We start from the raw sequence: 18,308 nt of genomic DNA, 5'->3' as shown, positions 1-18,308 counted from the left end.
AGGTTAGGGGGACCTGGAGGTAAGGAAAATTGTGCAGACTGTGTGTGTGCTGCTTTACACTTGGGACTGGGGGTTCTAGCAGTGGTGATTTAGCTGAAAGCTAGTAGCAGGAAGGCACCTGACAGGGTGCTGGACCACCAGACAAAACCCAGAGGCCTGGGTCTGGATGGAGGACCTGAGACGGGGCCCCAGCAGCAGGTAGAAAGTAGTCCTAAGAGCTGGATCAGGACGTGTTTGGTTGGGTCTCCAAGGGAGCAAGTCCTAAAAGGGGTGGTGGTGGCTGCACGGTGCAGCCACCTGAGGAGTCCATGCCTTCTGTCCAGAGCAAGGTGGGAGGCGTGACCTACAGGCTCAGGGACTCAGGCCCCCACCGCACCCGCCATCGGCCTTGGGCTCACGCCAGGAGTCCTTTCTAGAACTGGAGTGAGCAAGGGAGGTGGGGAACCGGCACCCGACGAGCCACCCGGGGGCGGTGACAGTGCCCTCCCGCCCGGCAGGGAGGCGGAAGCAACAGGGCGCGGCGCGCGCTGGGGAGTCGCGGCGCGCGCGCGGGGCCGGGGCGGGGGCTGCGGTGCGCGCATGCTCACACAAGGCGCCCGTGACGCGCGGGGCGCAGCGGGGCAGAGCCGGCTCCAGAGGCGCGGCGGCCGCGGGAGGAGCAGGCGCGGAGCAGTGAGCGCAGGCCGCGCCGGCCCGACGGGAGCAGCGCCGGGTGGCGGGCCGCCTCCTCCGAGCCGCCTGCGTGCGAGCCGCGTCCCTTGGCCGCCGGCGGCGGGGCATGAGCGCGGAGGGGCCGCGGCCGCCCCCCGCGCCGCCCAGGCCGTGACCGGGCGGGGGGCGGCTGCACTAGCGCCCGCAGCCGGGGGCTCGCGGTGCCCGGAGCGGCAACCATGGACTGCAGCCTACTGAGGACGCTCGTGCGCAGATACGTGAGTGGCACGCTGGGCCAGGGCTGGGATCGGGATCCGGATCGGGGGGTGGGGGAGTCCAGGCCGGGAACATCCCGCGGATCGGTCAGTACTGTGCTCCACCTGCGCTCGGCCAGGCCCACCCTGGTAGGCAGTTGCAGCCCTGTGGATCCCGGGGTTAAGGGACATCCATCCCGGGGGTTCGCACTCAGTTGTAGCGGGGCGGGCCCGCGCGGGGGACAGGGACCGACTGGAGGATGTCTAGGGCTCCGGGGAAGCGGGGAGACTCTGCCGGGGAGTCAGAAGTGAAGTTTGCCATCTCTGAAAGTAGCCGGCCAGGTCCGAGTGCGCAGTTCCCGGTCCTTCTGGATGCCGCTGCGCGGGTAGTGACGGAGCGTGCCTCACCGGGGGAGATCAGGGAGGTGGCAGCCAGCCATGGGTCAGGATGGAGGGAAGGGGTGTGTATAGCAAAGAGAGAATGTGCCCCGGGACGGAGCATCTTCCCCTGCGCTCGGCACAAGGACCTATTGTCCGGCTGCTGGCGCCGGGTGGTCACAGGTTTGAGGAGCGCGTGCCGGGCGCGGGCTGGGTACGGAGGATCGACCGGAGCCGTCTCTTTCTGGCTTCTCTGAACACTTGGCCTTAGATGTGGGTTTTTCCTGAGCTGGGAATGTACCCACTGTGTTTTCTCTAGTTAATTCCCTTCCAACTATGACCTTCCAATAAGAAAAGAATGAGACTAAGAACTGAAGTTCTCCCGCGTGGGTAGTGAAAGGCGGAGGGGTGGTCGTCTTGTTCCCTGTACAGACTTCTCCGTGGGGTGTGCCAGCTTCCCGGGGACAGAGGACGCGTGTTCGTCCCGAGTGGGTGCTGTCTTTTACTTCCGAACTGCCCCCAGGAAGGCCTTCGGCTGTCTTAGGTTTCCTCAATGTAGGTAAAATGTCAGATTAGCTTCTTTTTGCTGTGCTATTTCACCTTTGAAATGGCGTTTTCTCTCAAATCTAGGAGGTAGATTTTAACGAGCTTTCCCACTCTTAATTATTTGATAATGCATCTGGAATGTAAGTTATGGAATGTTATTCATTTTTTATCTCTCTCTTTTTAAACCTCCTGCTTGCAGGTGTTCTCTTGACTCCTGTCATATGCCTGGTCACAGCTAGTCATATCTATGACTTTAAACTCGAGTCTAAGCCATGAAATTAGTTTGACTTTTCCCAGAAACAGTTATGATTTTCCTTGTAATATGGTTATCTTCCAAGATGTGAGATTATATTTTCTTTAGTAAGAGTAGAAAAAAAGGAGATTGAATATTCTTATCTCATGGAACTTGCAAGTTATTCTACAGAAATGAGCCTCTCCTGTTCCTCCTTCCTCTCCTCACACCGTCCAAATTTCTGAGATGATAAATGCACAGCTTCCTCTAAGGCCCGAGGTTGCTAAAGATGGAGTCATCAGTCCCCGGAAAACATTGTCGTGGGTATTTTGTCCTGGGTCAGTTCCCAGCAGTGAATGCAGGCAGGTAAATGAGAGAAGTCTTGTCTAGGCGAAGCCAGTACACACCGCAGTATTCCGTGCTCTCTGTTTGAACAGCCACACAGTCGTGAAGAGGTGCACAGCTCTTCCACCAGGAGGTAGCCAATGTGGCAGGACCTAGTCTAAGTCATATTGTGTACCCTAAACATTTTAAAGAGCGCATGCGGAGTTACGTATTTGAGGTGGGGAGCGTGGACCTTTGAGAGGAAGCAGTAGAGCGAGTACCTGGGACAGGTGGCCTCTGCTGTCCTGCTTTGGTGCCTTTGTCAGAGGACAATCGCAGCTTGGTCTTGCAGTTCTTGTGCAAATCCAGTAGTCCAGAAAAGGACTGAGAATGGAGCCTGGATCCCAGGAGAGGCTCTGCAAGTTTACCCCCAAAGCTGACTACTACGGTCCTCTAGGACCTAGGTGGCCTTTGGCCCTGGGCTGCCAGTGAGAGGTTAGCAAGTGCTTGGATGTTGAGCAGGGTGGAAGGCTCAGTACTTTTCCAAACATTACTTTTTTGAGAGAACCTCACTGTGTGCCTCTGATTGGCCTGGATCTCAACTATGTAGACCAGGCTAGTACTGAATTCACAGACATCTGCTTGCCTCTGACTCCCCAGTACCAGAAGTAAAGGCGTTGGTCACCAATTCTAAGCCCTTTAAAAAGAATTCCCCCAACCCCGCCAGGGCTTTGCTGGGGCAGTAGGTGGGAAGAAATAGTGGTGGGTATGATTTTTGCATCGATAAACAAAATAATTTAAAGAAATGTGTGGAGTACCTGATGCTGGGCAGCCAGGAACAGTTTCCTAGGCTGCTCCTCACAAAGGCCTCTGGTTCATACAGAGGGGATTTGATTTCCCTTCATATTCCTGTAGGTCAAGAGCTTCATTATGTCATGTCTGGGTGACCGGTTTATTAGGTTTTAGGACTTGCCAGAGCTTTTGTGAGCCTCTCTGCCTTCCAGAATTTGCTTTGCACGCAACACCCTTTGTCCAGGACAGGAAACCTGGGAAAACCAGAGGGCTCTCTTTCCTTTTACGTCCTTTCTTTCTTGGTGATGTCTGATGATTGAATCCAGGATTTCCTGCCCTGTTAGGCTAGTGCTCTACCCCCAGGTCTTTTTTCCTGTCTGAGACTCCTGAAGTTGCTCAGACTGACCTGAAACGTTGTATCCAGGCTGTTGTATCCAGGCTGCTCTCGAGCCTATGGTGGTCCTGCCTCAGCCTCAAGAGTACCTGGAGTTGTAGGCTTGAACCACTACATCTAGCCTATTTAAAATTTTCTTTTCTTTGATGTGAACGGCCTCCTTGCCTGCATGTATGTAAACACACCGCGGTCATGCCTGATGCCTGCAGAGGTCAGAGGAGTTGGAGCTGACCATTAGGAGTTGGTGCTGTGAATTCAAACCTCTGGGAGAGCAGCCGGTTCTCTTAGCTGCTGAGCCTCCTCTCAAGTCTCCCATTTGTCGTGTATTAGAAAAAGACGGGGCTGGCTCCTGAGATCTTCAAACACTTGCTCTGTACTTCCCAAAAGTTCAGACATTTGTAAGCTTGTGTCATCATCTACAGCTTCTTCCTCTTCCTCCTCTTTTTTGAGAAAGGGTTTTACTATGTAGCTCTGGCTGTCCTGGAATCAGTACATAGACCAGGCTGGCCTCAGACTCACAGAGATCTGCCTGTGTCTGCCTCCTGAGTGCTGGAATTAAAGGCATTTGCCACTATGCTCGGCTTCATCATTTTTATCACCAAGTGCTTTGTAGCATGGACATTAGGATTCATGATGAGCTTGCCTTTTGTCTAAAAGACTTAACTCACTGGCTCGCTGTTCCTAATCCAGCTCTGAGAATCCAGGCCTTCCTCTTCAGCCCCCAGAGTCCGTATTCCTGGACATAAAGTGAAACCACTTAACCACCAAGGCCCTTCTGGTATTTGAAATAAGTGGTTCCTTAGGCATAAACCCCAGGCTAATGGATGGTCTATCTCCAGCATGGTGGCAGGAAGCTATAGGGTGGACTTGTAAAGTTTATAATTAACACACACTTAACAAGGCAGCAGCTAGGCAGACTTGTCCAGCACCTGCCGGTCTTCAGGCTTTCATGTGTTCTGATTGGCCATTTCTGAGCAATCACCCCAGCTGTATATTTAACTTTTATGTTTTATTCCTTGCCTTGAATCTTCCCCATTGCTCTGTGGAGCCCTACTGAACGTCTTCTCATCAGGACAAACAAGCCTCAGATGCCTTTATTTCATGCCGGTGGCTGGATTTAATAACCATGGGGAAAGAGGCTCCTTGTATCATCATAGCCCATTACGTTTCTAGAAATAAGAGCACTGCCCTCAGTTTACAGTTAGCTGAGATGGCATGCCTATTAACAGGCACCGTGCTTACTACCCAGGAACTCGGTCTGCAGATGGGCTCCAAACTGAACATCAGGTTGTTACTGGGTCCCTGCGCCCTGTGCCCTACACAAGCAGGGTGGAATGGAAGATTCCTACGTCTCAGACTTACAAATGTTCTTTTAACCAAGTTAAGCGCAGGTAAGAGTGCTATTTATTTGCAATACAAATCGATAGAAAGCCACTTTTTACAGCACTGGAAATACAAAATTGAATAGGTACTATTTTTGCTCGCCTGGGATGCTGATGGCTGAGAAACTCAGGGTCGATGTAGAGCTTTGGAGGTTAGGCATCTGTCTCCTGTATCCTCACTCACATCTCTCTCTGCCTCCGCCTGGGCCTGGGGCTGCTGGTGAGATTCTTCAGACTGTTTGCCCCTCTGAAAACAAGAACTGTCAGTAGTGCCCACTCCCCGTTGCCTGCGCTGTCTAGGACACAGCCCTTGCACACGGTTCATGCTCCATAAGTGGGGCCAGTGTGGATCCGACACCACGAGTCTGTGCTGCCCTGGTTCTCAGCGGACTGCTCCCCCTCTCCATGGGGGCAGCAGACAACATGCCTAGATGTTTGAGAAGAAAACAGACAGCACATCTCCCTGTAAGAGCCCACAGCCTTGCTGTTTCTGTCCTGGCCTGCCTCCCTGGTTTGGGACAGTAGATTCCATTTTGATAGAGGCCAGTTCTGGAGCTTGCATTCCCGTCCTCTTCCTGTTTAGATGACATCATCGCCCTGTGGCTTGTAGTCGAGTCTTCCTCTGTCTACCCTTTATCTTAATGGCTGACCAGCTGTAGCTTCCCTCCCACGTTGTCTCTGTCTTGCTCCTGGGGTGCTTTCCCCCAGTCTTCATGACCTCATTGTGGCTCACATGCTCACACTTCAGTTGGATGGAGCTCCCCATCCTTGGGTAGCCACCTCAGAATGGAGATGCAAACTGAACATAATAAGCAAGTGTTAGTGGTCGGATGTGTTCTTTTTTTGGCATCAGAGATAACAGTTAAAAGGAAAAAATAGATTTTTGGCTCCTAGTTTCAGACCAGGCAAGGTGCACTGAACAGAAAGGTAGGATTCCATGGAGGATCAAAGGGGCTTGCTTACTTCTTGGTTGGTAGCCAGGCTCCTTTCAGTGACCCCACCCCCCCATCCTTTTATGAATTCATCACTATATCAATCTGTTGATCGGGTCAGAGCCCTCACAGTCCAGTTACCTCTCTATGAGTGACTCTAGCAGCTGGGGAATGATTTATATCTTGGCCATAATATTGGTTTGACTGGCCTTGTTGGGCAGCATCCTGAGGACCTTATGGACCTACTGGGTCTAGACTGGGTAGTGTGTCCAGTGGAGGAAAAGGCTGGTGCCGAGGCTGTGGGGCCCTAGGCGTCTGGTACCTTGTTGCTTGCCTGTGCACACTTAGGATTCACACCCCCTCTCTGTTACTCCCTTGTCTTGGGAGGGGAACCTTCCTGTGCATGCCAGAGATCTGTGCTTAGCCCTTTGCACAACCGCTGCTCTGTGACCTCCTATGGGTGACTCTCACCATTAACCGTGTTTGCACAACCGCTGCTCTGTGCCCTCCGATGGGTGATTCTCACCATCCTCTTAACGGTGGCTGGAGGAAGTGCTGCAGAGCCATTCTGAAGGGAGCACCACGGTGTGACCAGGCACTGGGCCCTTAGCAAGTCTTTCAACAAGGCTTGGTCAGCACTTGACAGACTTGAAGGGAGCACCATGGTGTGACCAAGCACTAAACACTTAGCAAGTCCTTAAGTCTTGGTTGGCACTTTGGCAAACTCTAGATTCTATTTCCTTGGCTCTTAACAATGTGAGCTGGACCCAACTCTGACTGCTTCTGGCCCTTCAAGCCAAGTTCCTCAGCTCTCAGCCTTCCTGCCTCTGATGATGTTCCTGTGCCTCTCATAGGTGTCTTCTCGGGGCCCCTGCTAGCCAAAACTACCAGAACTGAGCTCCTGGGGCTTCATTCCAGTTTCCTTCTGTCAGTTCATTGGACCTTGGGCCTGGAGGAGTAGCACCAGTACCCTCCACAGAGCTGGGTTCAAGAGTAGAGCTCTGAAGGTCCCCAGAAGTTTAGACTGTTGATGCCCAAGAGTTCACTCTGTGACCCCTCGGAATGCGTTTCCAAGTTGTGTGTCTTTTGCAGGAACCAGTCCTAGATCAGGTATGGATCAGGTAGTTGGCCCTGGGCTGGTTGGGTCTGCTACTCAGTGGCTGGAACAGTAGTTGAATTTCCTGCTGATATTTAAATATAGCTGAGTGTCTGCTAACATTCACACTTCTTGACTTTTCCAGAATTCTGGTGGCTCCTTTTCCTTATGGCCCTTGCTGCTGTGGGGAACAGCTGTTTAGATACTGCCTGTGCTGGCTTGGGCTGTTCTGAGCTGCCTGACCTGTCTCTTGCATGTGACCTGTCTCTCACCCACTGATAAGGATTCAGGCCTTTCTGGTTTGGGCCCCCAGGTAATGAGGGTAAAGCAGTTTGTATGCTGCTTTTCAGGTTCCTGTTGTGCTTTGTCTGATTCTGCGTGTGTGTGCACGTGTGTGCGTGTGTGTGCACGTGTGTGTGTGTGTGTGTGTGTGTGTGTGTGTGTGTCTCAGGCTGTGACTGAAACTGAAGCAGGGAAGGTCCCCTCGCTGCTGAAGATGACAGTGATGTGGACATCAGCATCAGTGCACAGCACTTAACCTCAGTGACACGGGCTCCTGGTGGCCCTGGTGTGTGACCACTCTGCCCATTAGTCACTTTCTCCACTGTCAGTCTCTTAGCTGTTCCTCAGCACTTTAACAGCGGAGCGAGGAGCTGTTGACATCATGAGTAGCAGTTGAATGTTTCTTCCCCTGCACCCACATGCCGGAATTGTTAGTGGCAGAGCCCCCACAGAAACACCCTGAACCCTTCATCCTCCAGGACAGAGGTAATTCAGAAAGAATTGTATATTTGAATTCCTGTTCTGAAAACTGCGGTAACCTCCTTCTAACCTTCCTGATGCTTTGCTGTAAACGCTTCCTCTGCTTCTGTATTTTAACTTTTGTGGGTGTCAGAACCAGGTACTTCTTGGGATTATGTTGAGAGGTTCATGCACATTGGACACTGAGGTGAGCCATACTTTGTGGGTGACTTAAGCTACTGGGGAGTGAGCTATCTTCCTGGAACTGAGCCATGTTGCTTTTGGGGATGAGCTCTGCTTCCAGGATGCAAGCCAGGTTGGGGGAGGGAGGTACACTTCTGGAGTGACCCATGCTGCCAGAAGATGGTGTGGTGCCTGTCTTGTTTGGTATTAGTTGTGGCTCAGAGTCCAAAGGAACATCAGCCCTTGGGGCCGGTGACCATTGAGAGTCCAACCCAATCCAGGTGTTTCTTGTTGTTGAGACAGGCTCTCACTATGTAGCCCTGGGTGGCCTGGAACTTACTGTGTAGACCAGGCTGGCCTCAAACTCACAGAGATCTGTCACCCTCTGCCCCCCTAGTGCTGGGGTTAAAGGCATGTGCCACCACATATAGCGCTATCCAATTACAAAGATTTTATTTTTTAAAGACAGAGTTGGCCCATGTAGCCCAGGCTGGCTATGAAATCCTTCCTCGGCCTCCTAAGAGTGCTGGAGCCACTGTGCTAGACCTGGTTTGTGTCCTGGGTGCAGAAATTTTCACGAAGAAAGGTGTTACTGGCAAGAAGCATTGTGGCCCTTCAAGTCTTGACCTTGCTCACTTGACGAGTGACGTCAAAATCCTAGCCCTCTAGCCCTCCCTGTGAGTCAGACCCTCTGTGGTTCTCAGGTGATCCAGGTGGCCATTGAAGTCACCTTATCTCCCTGGGGAGAGGGAGGGAAGGGTCAGAGGCTAGTGGGGTGGAGGTGTGAAGACCAGGCAATGGCAGAGGCAGCTGCTTCCCTAGGGGTCCAGGTCTGAGATCAGATAGCACTGTGAAGGGCTTCCAGAGTTGCTCACCAAAGTCTGTATGCTCATAAGGAATTGTTTTTCAACTTGAAATGGGAATGTAAGTAACTTTTATTTTCTAGTTGGAGGATAAAGAAGAGATTTTTTTTTAAAGAGAAGATTTGTTCTGTGAAAACTGTACTTGATCAAAAAGCCAGTGGGTTAGGCATTCCACAACACTGTGAGAGCGTCCAGTCTGGGGGTGGTGGCACAATCCCGAAGAGGAAAGGGCCCAGGTGAGAGTCGTGGTTAGAGGGGTCTGGGTCCGCAGGTGTCTCTGCTAGTGGAGCAGACTCTTCCCTGCTGTCTTATGGGCGTGCCCTCCCCTGACGTTGGTCTCCAGACCCCAGGAGGAGGAACACTGTTCTTCACGAGAATACTGGGTTTATGTCATGGGGTGGTTACAGATGCACGGGCCTCCTAGGAGGTAGTACACCTGCTTTGCCCAGCATAGTGAATAATCTTCCACAACATCCCTGCCACAGAAGTGCCTCAGTTTGGCAAGTAAATTAGGTGACCCTCTCTTAGATGAACAGTGGGCCCAGATTATTGTGCTCCCCTGTCCCCAACCTTGCCGAGAGGTGCATGTGACCTCAGGGCCATGCTGGCCATGATGCAGATTCATGGTAGATCCTGTTACCTTTTTGGAGAGGACACAAGCCTACTGCCGTCTCCTGAGTAGGCAGGTGGGGTTCAAGGTGGCCTGACCCTCGTTGTCACTGCTGTGGTTCCGCTCCTGCCTCCTTGTATCCTTTCCCTTCATGGGACCTATCTCGCCCTGGGAATCCTGTGGTGCTGGTCACATATTGCACCTCCGAAATCACATGTGTGTGGCTTGGTGGTATATGCAAGTGTCCGAGAAACATTCTGGTTGGTATTTGGTTTACACAACACCCCATAAAGACAGAGAGTCCTAAGACAGGCAGACCCCACCTCCTGCTACTTGAGAGAAAAGTTCAAGGAAAACTCCAGACCAAGCCACCTAGAGCTGCAGCAAGGGTGAAGGAAGCAGCAGCTGGCATGGGCTGGTCCCGCATGGCTGAGGTGCCGGCTAGCCTTCCCATGGCTCAGCAGCCTGCCGTGTATCCTTTCCTCCATGTGTCCTGTACCCTGTTGTGTTTAGAGCCTGGCCAACTGCTGACGTGGCCTGACATCCATGCGCTGATCTGTGGCGACACTTTGTACCAGCGATGGCAAGCCTCTGAAGCTGCCACTCTCTGAAGTGCATCGAACATTATGTAAAGATGACGTGTGAGCCTTGAAGAGCCCTCACTGCCCTGGCTGCTCCATCCCTGTGCTGACTGCAATAGCATCGTCTCTAAAGTGTCTCCTCCTCACTCAGGGAGGAATCCACGTCGGGGACTCCTGCCCCGTCCCGTTCCAAACAAGGCACAAAGCCCTTCGGCCTTTGAGTGTGTGGCCTCAGATGTCTTCTGGCTGCCTGCGTCTGTCCCCTCTCTGGCCAGCTAACTAAATTTGTCCTCTCTAAGTGAAGTCAGAGCAGGCAGGCTGGAGGTTTGCATGGAGACCTCAGAGGTGTTTATACAGTGGGTGGCTCTCTCTCTCTCAGGCTCCTGCTAGTGTCTCATCAGGTGAGATCTGCAGCTGGGGTTTCTGAAATGGGGGTTGATGGGCATTAAGTCAGACAGCTACGTCTTCCAGTGCCAAGGATGGGTGAGAAGGGAAAGGGCTGCCTCTTGCTGAGTCTGTCAGCCTCATTGGCTCTGTTGGTACCTGACAGCTTACATGCAGCACTAGAGTGGATGCCGTTCACACATCCATGAGCTGGGCCTTAACAGCTCCACCTTAGCAGGAAGCATTCCTTGGGTCTGGAGGCTGGGCTATCAGCAGGGCTGGGCTCTAATGTCCCTACCTGATCAAAAGAGAGGCTGGTCCTCCCAGATTAAGACTCCTACATCAAGGCTTTTTATCCGCCTAATCTTCAAGTTTGGTTAAATATGACAAGGGATAGAGTTCAGCCTGAAGCAGTACATGGTTTAGGAGACTGTTTAGATAGTGTTCAGACCAGTGAATTTCAAAGCAGACACTTTGTTTGCTTTCTGCATTACCAAATAAATTACAGCCCTTTCTACAAAATCTGGGAAAATGGCATAGACTAGACTTAGTGTTTTGTTTTTAATAATTTTTAATAATTACATGCAATCAATCTTTGTAGGGGTCTGGCAGTGCAGAGGGAGTTAAGGCAGTAATGTAACACCTTGTTTTGGTCCAGATGCACAGCATCTGGCTTATTGACCAGACAGATGTTGCTAGTTATATCACAAAGTGGATTGGGCCTGCCTGCTTAGTGAGGATAGAGCCATGTCCACTCGACCAGTAGGAACCATGGCTCTAGTAGGTGGACTTTCTACCTCTCTCGTCTTCAGGCTGACATTTCTTCCCTGGAGAACATTTAGAATTGGTTGCGGGGAGGTGGGCAGGAAGTGAAGGCGTCTACTGGGGGCTGCACTATCTGCACAGCTATCTCTGGTAGCAGAATCATAGCACACCTGCACACCGCTGCCCTCAGCTCCTCGCCAACAGCTGTAAGTCCCCACGCTTGTCATTGTAGTGTGTTTAAAGAGCCACAGTCTCACTGTCTGTCACCTGGAGACTGTTATCTCAAAACCATCTCCAGTCACGGATCTCTTCCAGTCAGGTGTCACCTGGCCTCCGTGCTTGTGACTTCTGGAGACTTCAGCCTTTTACTGAAAATGAAGCAAGAGGGTTTGCCTTTTCTTATTCTTTTTTTCTTTTTTTTTTTTCAAATTGAGCTTTTTATTGATTCTTTGTGGATTTCACATGATGCATCCTGGTCCCACTCATCTCCCCATCCCTTCTCATCCACCTTCTACCCTTGCAACTCCCATGTTCCCCCCACCCCCCAGGGTAAAACAAGATAAAATTAAGAGAAAAGAGAAAAAGATGAAAAGAAGGAAAAGTCTGACAATGGAAGCTGTCGTGTGACACAGTGAGTCACACCATCCTTTAGTCCATACATTGTTACATGGAAGTGCTCATTGGATGTGTTCTTTGCATTGAGTCATTGGTCTGGTTTGATGTCTCTGGCTTTTGCTATATCATCAATATAGGGCTCTCACTGGGGTTCCTGTTGGCTGTCCTGTTGTCCTGTGCCATGGAAGTCCTGTAACTTTGGATCTGCAGGACCAACCCCTTCACATGCTCCATAGATGGGGTGGATGATGGGATGGACCAACTCATAGCTCTGGTTCTTGGTCTGGGTGGTTGCTGAGTTGGTCAGCCCACCAGCTTTCTTCATCCTCAACACCAGGGTGAGCTCTTTGGTACTGCCCCAGCTAGCTCACCCCATGTAGTAAGCAACATGGGGTGATACTGAGTCTCCTGTTCTTATGTCGGGTTGGCTTGCCCACACCGACACCACCAGGGCCAGCTCTCCTGTGTTGTCTAGTGAGGTGTAAGGACCACTTTGCCTACTGTTGCAGCGCATGAGAGGCAGGGGCAGCTCAGGAGAGTTCGTCTTAAGGAGGAATTCCACCCAGCTTTGACACTGAACCCCAGGCCCAGAGATGTCATGGGCTGCCCCGAAGCACCTGGAACTTACACAAGGTGTGGAGCAAGGCCAGGGCACAGCCCCACCGAAACAGGGGAGGGTCTGAGCGGGCTTGTTGTCTCTCACCCCAGATCTGTGACCTCCCGCTGCCTGGGAGGAGGACGTGCCTTAACAGTTAAATATTCTGTGCCCAGGGAAAAGAGGATTTCCCCAGCCTATTTTCAGCAGGGGATTAAGGACAGCAGACCTCTGCTGTGAGGATTTCATCCAGGTTTTTTGTGTAGTTTTTCAGGATCTCAGAGAGCACCTGCACTTGAAGGTGGAAATGAAATGATAGGAGGGTCATTCATGTGGACGTCTGTGATCTGAGGTCAAGTCTCGCCTGCATTTGTCACTCCAGATAAAATGCTTTACATTTAGAATCAACATTTGTCTCTAGAAAGTATCGACTCAGTTGTTTTGGTTCAGACAAATAGGAACCATCAAAGTAGTGCGTTTTTCCAGTGATGATGGACTCTGGTGTGAATTGGGAAGTATCATGTGTATGAAGAAGGCTGCTGTGGTGGTCAGTGGTCAGAGACCTTTCAGTGGTTTTTCTTGATCACCATTTCTTGGATGCAAATAAAGCATCATCGGGGAGTGTCTGCAGACACCTGAACATCCCACACAGAAACCTGCCTGCATAAGTCAGCCTTGGTTTTTTGTTTTTGTTGTTGTTGTTGGCTTTTTTTTTGTTTTTCAAGACAGGGTTTCTCTGTATAACAGCTCTAACTGTCCTGGAACTAGCTCTGTAGACCAGGCTGGCCTTGAACTCTCAGAGATCCACCTGCTTCTGACTCCCCGAGTGCTGGGATTAAAGGCGTGCACCACCACCACCACTGCCTGGCCAGTCTTGATATTTGATGTTCCTCCCATGGTCGTTGAGTGTGTGATGTGTGCGCTACACATTCGGTAGAGCAAACTGGAGACTGGATACCACGCAGATGATAACTGAGTGAACACGGGGTTCTGGTGTTAGAGGACGGGAGGTGAGGTGACCAGAGTTGCGTCCTGAAGACGTCTGGGCCCGTGGCCTTGCAGCCTGTGGACCCTCAAGCAGAGGAAGCCTGAGACTCAGAGACTGAGTGCTGTAGCATGGAGCTGGGTACACACAAGAATGAGCCCTGACTTGTTTGCCTTGGAGTTTTATGTCTTAAAATAGGTAATAGTATGTTGCATACTGAGAAAGGTTTGCTTGTTTGTATTCTTCAAGCCGAAATCTGGCTTTGTAGCCCAGGTTGTCTTCAAATGTGGGGTTCAGTTCCCCGTGTGCTGGGATTACCAGGGTACACTGCCATGCCCAGATTTTTATATAAGCTTTAATTCTGTCTTGAAATAATATGGCTAAAGAAATAAAATTACATAATAGAAAAAAATCAGAATAATTTAAAAAATTGGATCATTGTTAACATTATCGGTAACACAGTGTGTGTGTGTGTTTGGGGCACTGCATGATGTTTTAGTGTGACCAGCATGTCTACACATACTTTTTCTTTATGTTGTGATGGAGCAGCATCTATACTAACTTTGCTGGTTATTTTAAAATATTTCCTTGACTGTTGTCAATTCCTGTGTTTCCTGTCCCTGGTCTCTGTGTCTTTCCCTATAGTGTCCTCAAACTCTCCCAGGTTCAGACACTGTTCTGTTCTCTTTCTTTGAGATCAGTTTCAGATGTCACATAAAAGTGGGAACACACAGTGCTTGTGCTTTTGTGCCTGGCCCAGTTCAGCTAGGGAGTGGCTTTTCTTCTAAGGTACATGCATGTATGTGTGTAAACACCTAGACACTTGTGCCTGTGTCTAAGTGCAGGTGTGTGCAATACCACACATGTGGAGGTCAGAGGATGACTTTTGGTAGTCCTCCTTCTATGTTGGTCCTAGGGATCAAACTTGGATTGGCAGGCTTGATAGCACCTGATAAGCCATCTTGTTTCCCCCAAAGGGATGAGTTTTAATAGTCTATTGACATGTTGATTTATTGATTATGAGCAATTTTATTGTAGTAAAATGGTACCCATGATACTAAATTTACATTTAATTGTAGTTCCCATCGTATCAGACAGCACTGTTTGCTACCATTAACACAGCCCATTCCCAGAACTTATTTCAAATGAAGCTGATTTGTGGGCAGTTTTAAATATGAAATTTATTCTACATTTGATATTGTATACCTTGATTTTTGAGGAAATATTTTTTTTCTTTTTAATCTATAAAAACTAAAAAGATAGCTAGGCATAGTGGCAGAGGCAAGTGGATCTCTGTCAGTTCAAGACCAGTACGATCTACATATTGAGTTCTGTGCCAGCCAGAGTTACGCAGTGAGATCCTGTGTCGAAGAAACAAGACAAACCCAAGCAAACAAACAAAACCAAAAAGAACTAACGTGACGACTGAAACTTGAGCACATTAACTTTTCATGTAGAATGTAGCGGGGTAGGGCTTCCCTTTTAAGTGATTGGCAGTTCTGAGCCAGGCAGGGTAAGAGTGCACCAGGCCTCATCCACTGCTGGACGTCTCCTTAGGCTGAAGGCAGTGAGTGGAGACTGCCGGAAAGGGAGGTCTGCTAACCTGGGCAGCTCAGGAGCAGGGGTGGCTCTGACTGTGGTGCTAAGCGTTAGGTTCTGTGTTTTTTTCTAGGTACATTGTAGCAGTCAGAGCCTTGACATTCTGTGTGATAATCCTTCAAAGTCTCTTTTGGCTTGAAGACATTTTGATACAAAGAAACAGTAAGAAATGGATTGATTACATCTAAAATTGCATTTTTTAGTAAAATTGTTGGTTCTGTGAGAACAATGTCAGACTGCTTTGAGATTTTTGTTTTGTTTTGTTCCTGTCTCTGCAATTGGATTTTTTCTCTATTTCATAACTTTGTTGCTTTTTAAAGGAAGGTATATAAAGAGTTCTAAGTCTTCTTGTTCCTAGTAAGGTTCCGTGTGTGTGTGTGTGTGTGTGTGTGTGTGTGTGTGTGTGTGTGTGTGTAAGAAAGAAACTTAATTGTAACATTAATTAATTGAAAAATTGGGCTAGCTGCCATGTTGCTTCTGTGGGTTAAGGTTCTCCGGTGTAGTCCCGAAGTGAGTTGAGTCTGATGGGCACTCTCCTTAGTAGCCAAGGAGACACTGTCGCCCAGCCTGTCCAGCTGGGGGCTTTCTCACTGTGGGGCCAACTGGTCTGTGATTGGCTTTACTTAGTGGGTAGCCGCTGCCTGTGTGCTGAATGCCTCAAGGCCTGAGTCTGTGTAGAGAACTCAGCAGCACTTGTGTCTGATTTCATTTCATGTCAAGAGGTGGGGACAAAGAAGAGAAAGAATTTCGCCCGCATCTCCCTGTAAAGTAGCAGAGGCTGGACTTTGCAGCTCCAGGGGGCCAGGACCAACTGTTTATTATGGATCCAGTTTAACAATGAAGGTAAAACGGGAAGCAGGACAGAGCAATGGGAGCACATGGACACCACCAGCCCTGTGGGAGCAAGTCCTCTCAGGCCCAGGTCTGTGTGCCTTTCCCCTTCTGACTCCTTCCCAAGATGGGGCTGTCCCCAAGGATGAGCCTGGGGTTCTGTGTGCTGTCCTGCCCCACAGGAGTTTATCAGTGAAACTGGCTGGTCACAGACTGTGGCCACTGTGGCCCATAGTTGGTACAGGTGCCCAGCCGTCCTGCCTGCCAGTCCCCCCAGTTCCCTAGAACTAAGATCGGGGTACATAGAGGCCTGGATGAGTCCACTCACATAGCTCACTGCAGCCCCTTGGCAAAATGGGGTGCAAGATAGAGTGGGCAGCTGGCACCAGCACTGTGATTGACCTCTGTAGTACTTGCTGTAGTTTTATTTGGAGACATGCTGGAGACCATGTCCTCTGAGCAGCACCTACAGGCTCTGTAGACCCTTCTGGAAAGACACTTGCTCAGCAAGAGCACACGGTCCTGACAGACTAGATATGAATGAACATCAGAGCAGGTGTCTACCCCTGCATGACTGGTGGAGCCCCTCTCTGTCTGTCCAGTGTAATTCCTGTGCACGTGTGCTTTTTAACTCCAGTCTGGTGCAGGCACCTACCCTTTCCTGCCCATCTTACCCCCACCCCAAACACACACCTGCTAACACACAGTAGTCACCTCCATATCTGCTTGGTGCAAAATTGGCTTTTTCCAACAGGGTGTAATGATCTTGGATGAGGCAGGCACAGCCACTCCCTAGAAAATAACCGCCTGGAATTTTCCTGTCTCCTCTCTGCCCGTGGGAGCTTTGCATAGTGTACAAGGACTTCATATCATCTCATTGCTGTAATTTTAGCAATCAGGAAGGAACCAGAAGGAAGAGAAAGGGCTTAGGGGGTCAGCATCATTGGGAGAAGTCCGAGCAGGAGGGGCAGGCAGGACCTTTTCCAGCCTGCAGTTCAACTACCCTGAGGTCATAGGAAGCCATGGCTCCTCCTGCACCTTCAGTTTGCAAACCGAGGTGAGGGAGGTTGTGTCCAGTTGGCCATGGTGGCTGTGGTGGGGAGAGGGCCAGTTCTGGATAGGTACTGCCAATGATTATTTATGTGTGTGTGTGTGTGTGTGTTTGTATATACATGTATATATAATATACACATATATGTATACATACATATGCATATACATGTATATATATAACATAATTTTTTATTGAGTCTTTGGGGATTTCACATCATGCTCCCCAATCCTCACCTTCCAGTCCCTCCATATCCACTCCTCATCCCTGCACCATCCCCCCCCCGAAAAGAACCCTCTCTAAATAATTAAAAACAAAAGAAAATAAACAAAAGAAGACCTCGCTCCTCTCTTCAACACCTCTTTATTGGTTCTAGTAACATTGGGAGCTGCAGTGTGTCAGGCAAGACACCCTTTTGTCCAATAAACCCTGCCCACAAATGTGCATTGCAGTGAATCATTGGTCTGGTTCAAGACCTCTGGCCTCTGGCACACCGTCATCACTGGACCCTCACTGAAACTCCTCTCGGATATCCTGCTGTAGCCCTGAGTCATGGGGATCCTGTTACAATGGATCCTGAACCCATGAGCAGACAGGTCATGGCCAAATGTTGTCCTTCTGTGCTGTGACTCTCTTCAGGGCTCCAAGGCCTTGGTAACACGACCAGAGACGTCTCCAGGGATGTTCAGGTGGAGTCATGCGTGTCACCTGGGGCCAGTGTGTACCTGACCTATGGGTCTAAGGCTTTCATGGCAGAGGTCAGAGTGGTCACGGGGTCTTCTTTCCCCCAAAAGCCACTTAAAGCTTTGTTGGAATTTAGACTTAGCACTCAGTACAATATTATAAACATGGCTTGAAGTAATCAGGAAAATTGTTTCGTGTCATTGTTTTGTTAAGAACAAAAACTCAGGAAGAGGAAGACATGGATCCAGGGCTACCTTCCTGGCTTTGATGGGGGCATCTTTGTACTCAGCTTGCAAATGAAGTAGTAACCCTAGTTTCCTGGAGAGTCAGGTCTTCAGGACAAGAGACTGCCATGTCACCGAATGAAGCCAGCTCTGATAGGAAGAGGTTGAAAGGGATCCCTCCCTCTCTCCTCTGCATCTGTGTGGAGCCAGAGGAGCTGCCACTCACCCTGTGGAGCTAGAATAGTGCTCTAAGCCAGAGGATGCTTAGCTGGTGCAAGATAGGGGGCTTGCACCCCCAGACAGCCATTGGAGGTGCAAGCCCCTATTGATGGTTCTAGAACCTCTACAGAATAGGCACTACTAGCTTCCTCCAGTGTACCTGAATGAGTCCTTGAAGCCTAATTAGTGCAGGAGTCTTTGTCCCACTCCAGGTGCAGTGACCACCAGCACTGGGGCCATCCATACACTGTCTGTGGCCATTTATCCACTGCCTGAAGCCCCCTAGGGCACCTCAAAGGTAAAGGTGTGCTTAGCATTGAGGACCACAGGTGTGTGGTGAATTCTCTGCTGTATGAACTTGGAGCCTGTAGAGTAGCAGCCTAGACGTGAGACTAAG

General features: G+C 50.1%; 1 protein-coding gene across 9 annotated transcripts in view; it reads left to right on the top strand.

The window, feature by feature from the left end:
- The first annotated feature begins 804 nt into the window (after nt 1-804).
- Nucleotides 805-18,308, top strand: part of Atp11a (ATPase phospholipid transporting 11A) — a 108,880-nt gene continuing 91,376 nt past the window's right edge. For all 9 annotated transcript variants that reach the window (XR_005284973.1, XR_005284974.1, XM_038325213.1 and 6 more), the window contains exon 1: nt 805-929. Coding sequence is in view for 7 of the 9 variants with exons in the window: in XM_038325213.1 (XP_038181141.1) it covers nt 891-929 (39 nt within the window). In the remaining 2 variants the exon portion in view is untranslated. The remainder of the gene's footprint in view (nt 930-18,308) is intronic.

This window comes from Arvicola amphibius, chromosome 4 (assembly GCF_903992535.2).
Source record: "Arvicola amphibius chromosome 4, mArvAmp1.2, whole genome shotgun sequence".
Lineage (NCBI taxonomy): Eukaryota > Metazoa > Chordata > Mammalia > Rodentia > Cricetidae > Arvicola > Arvicola amphibius.
Note: the sequence above shows the minus strand (reverse complement) of the source record. Positions and strands in the feature narration are given on the sequence as shown.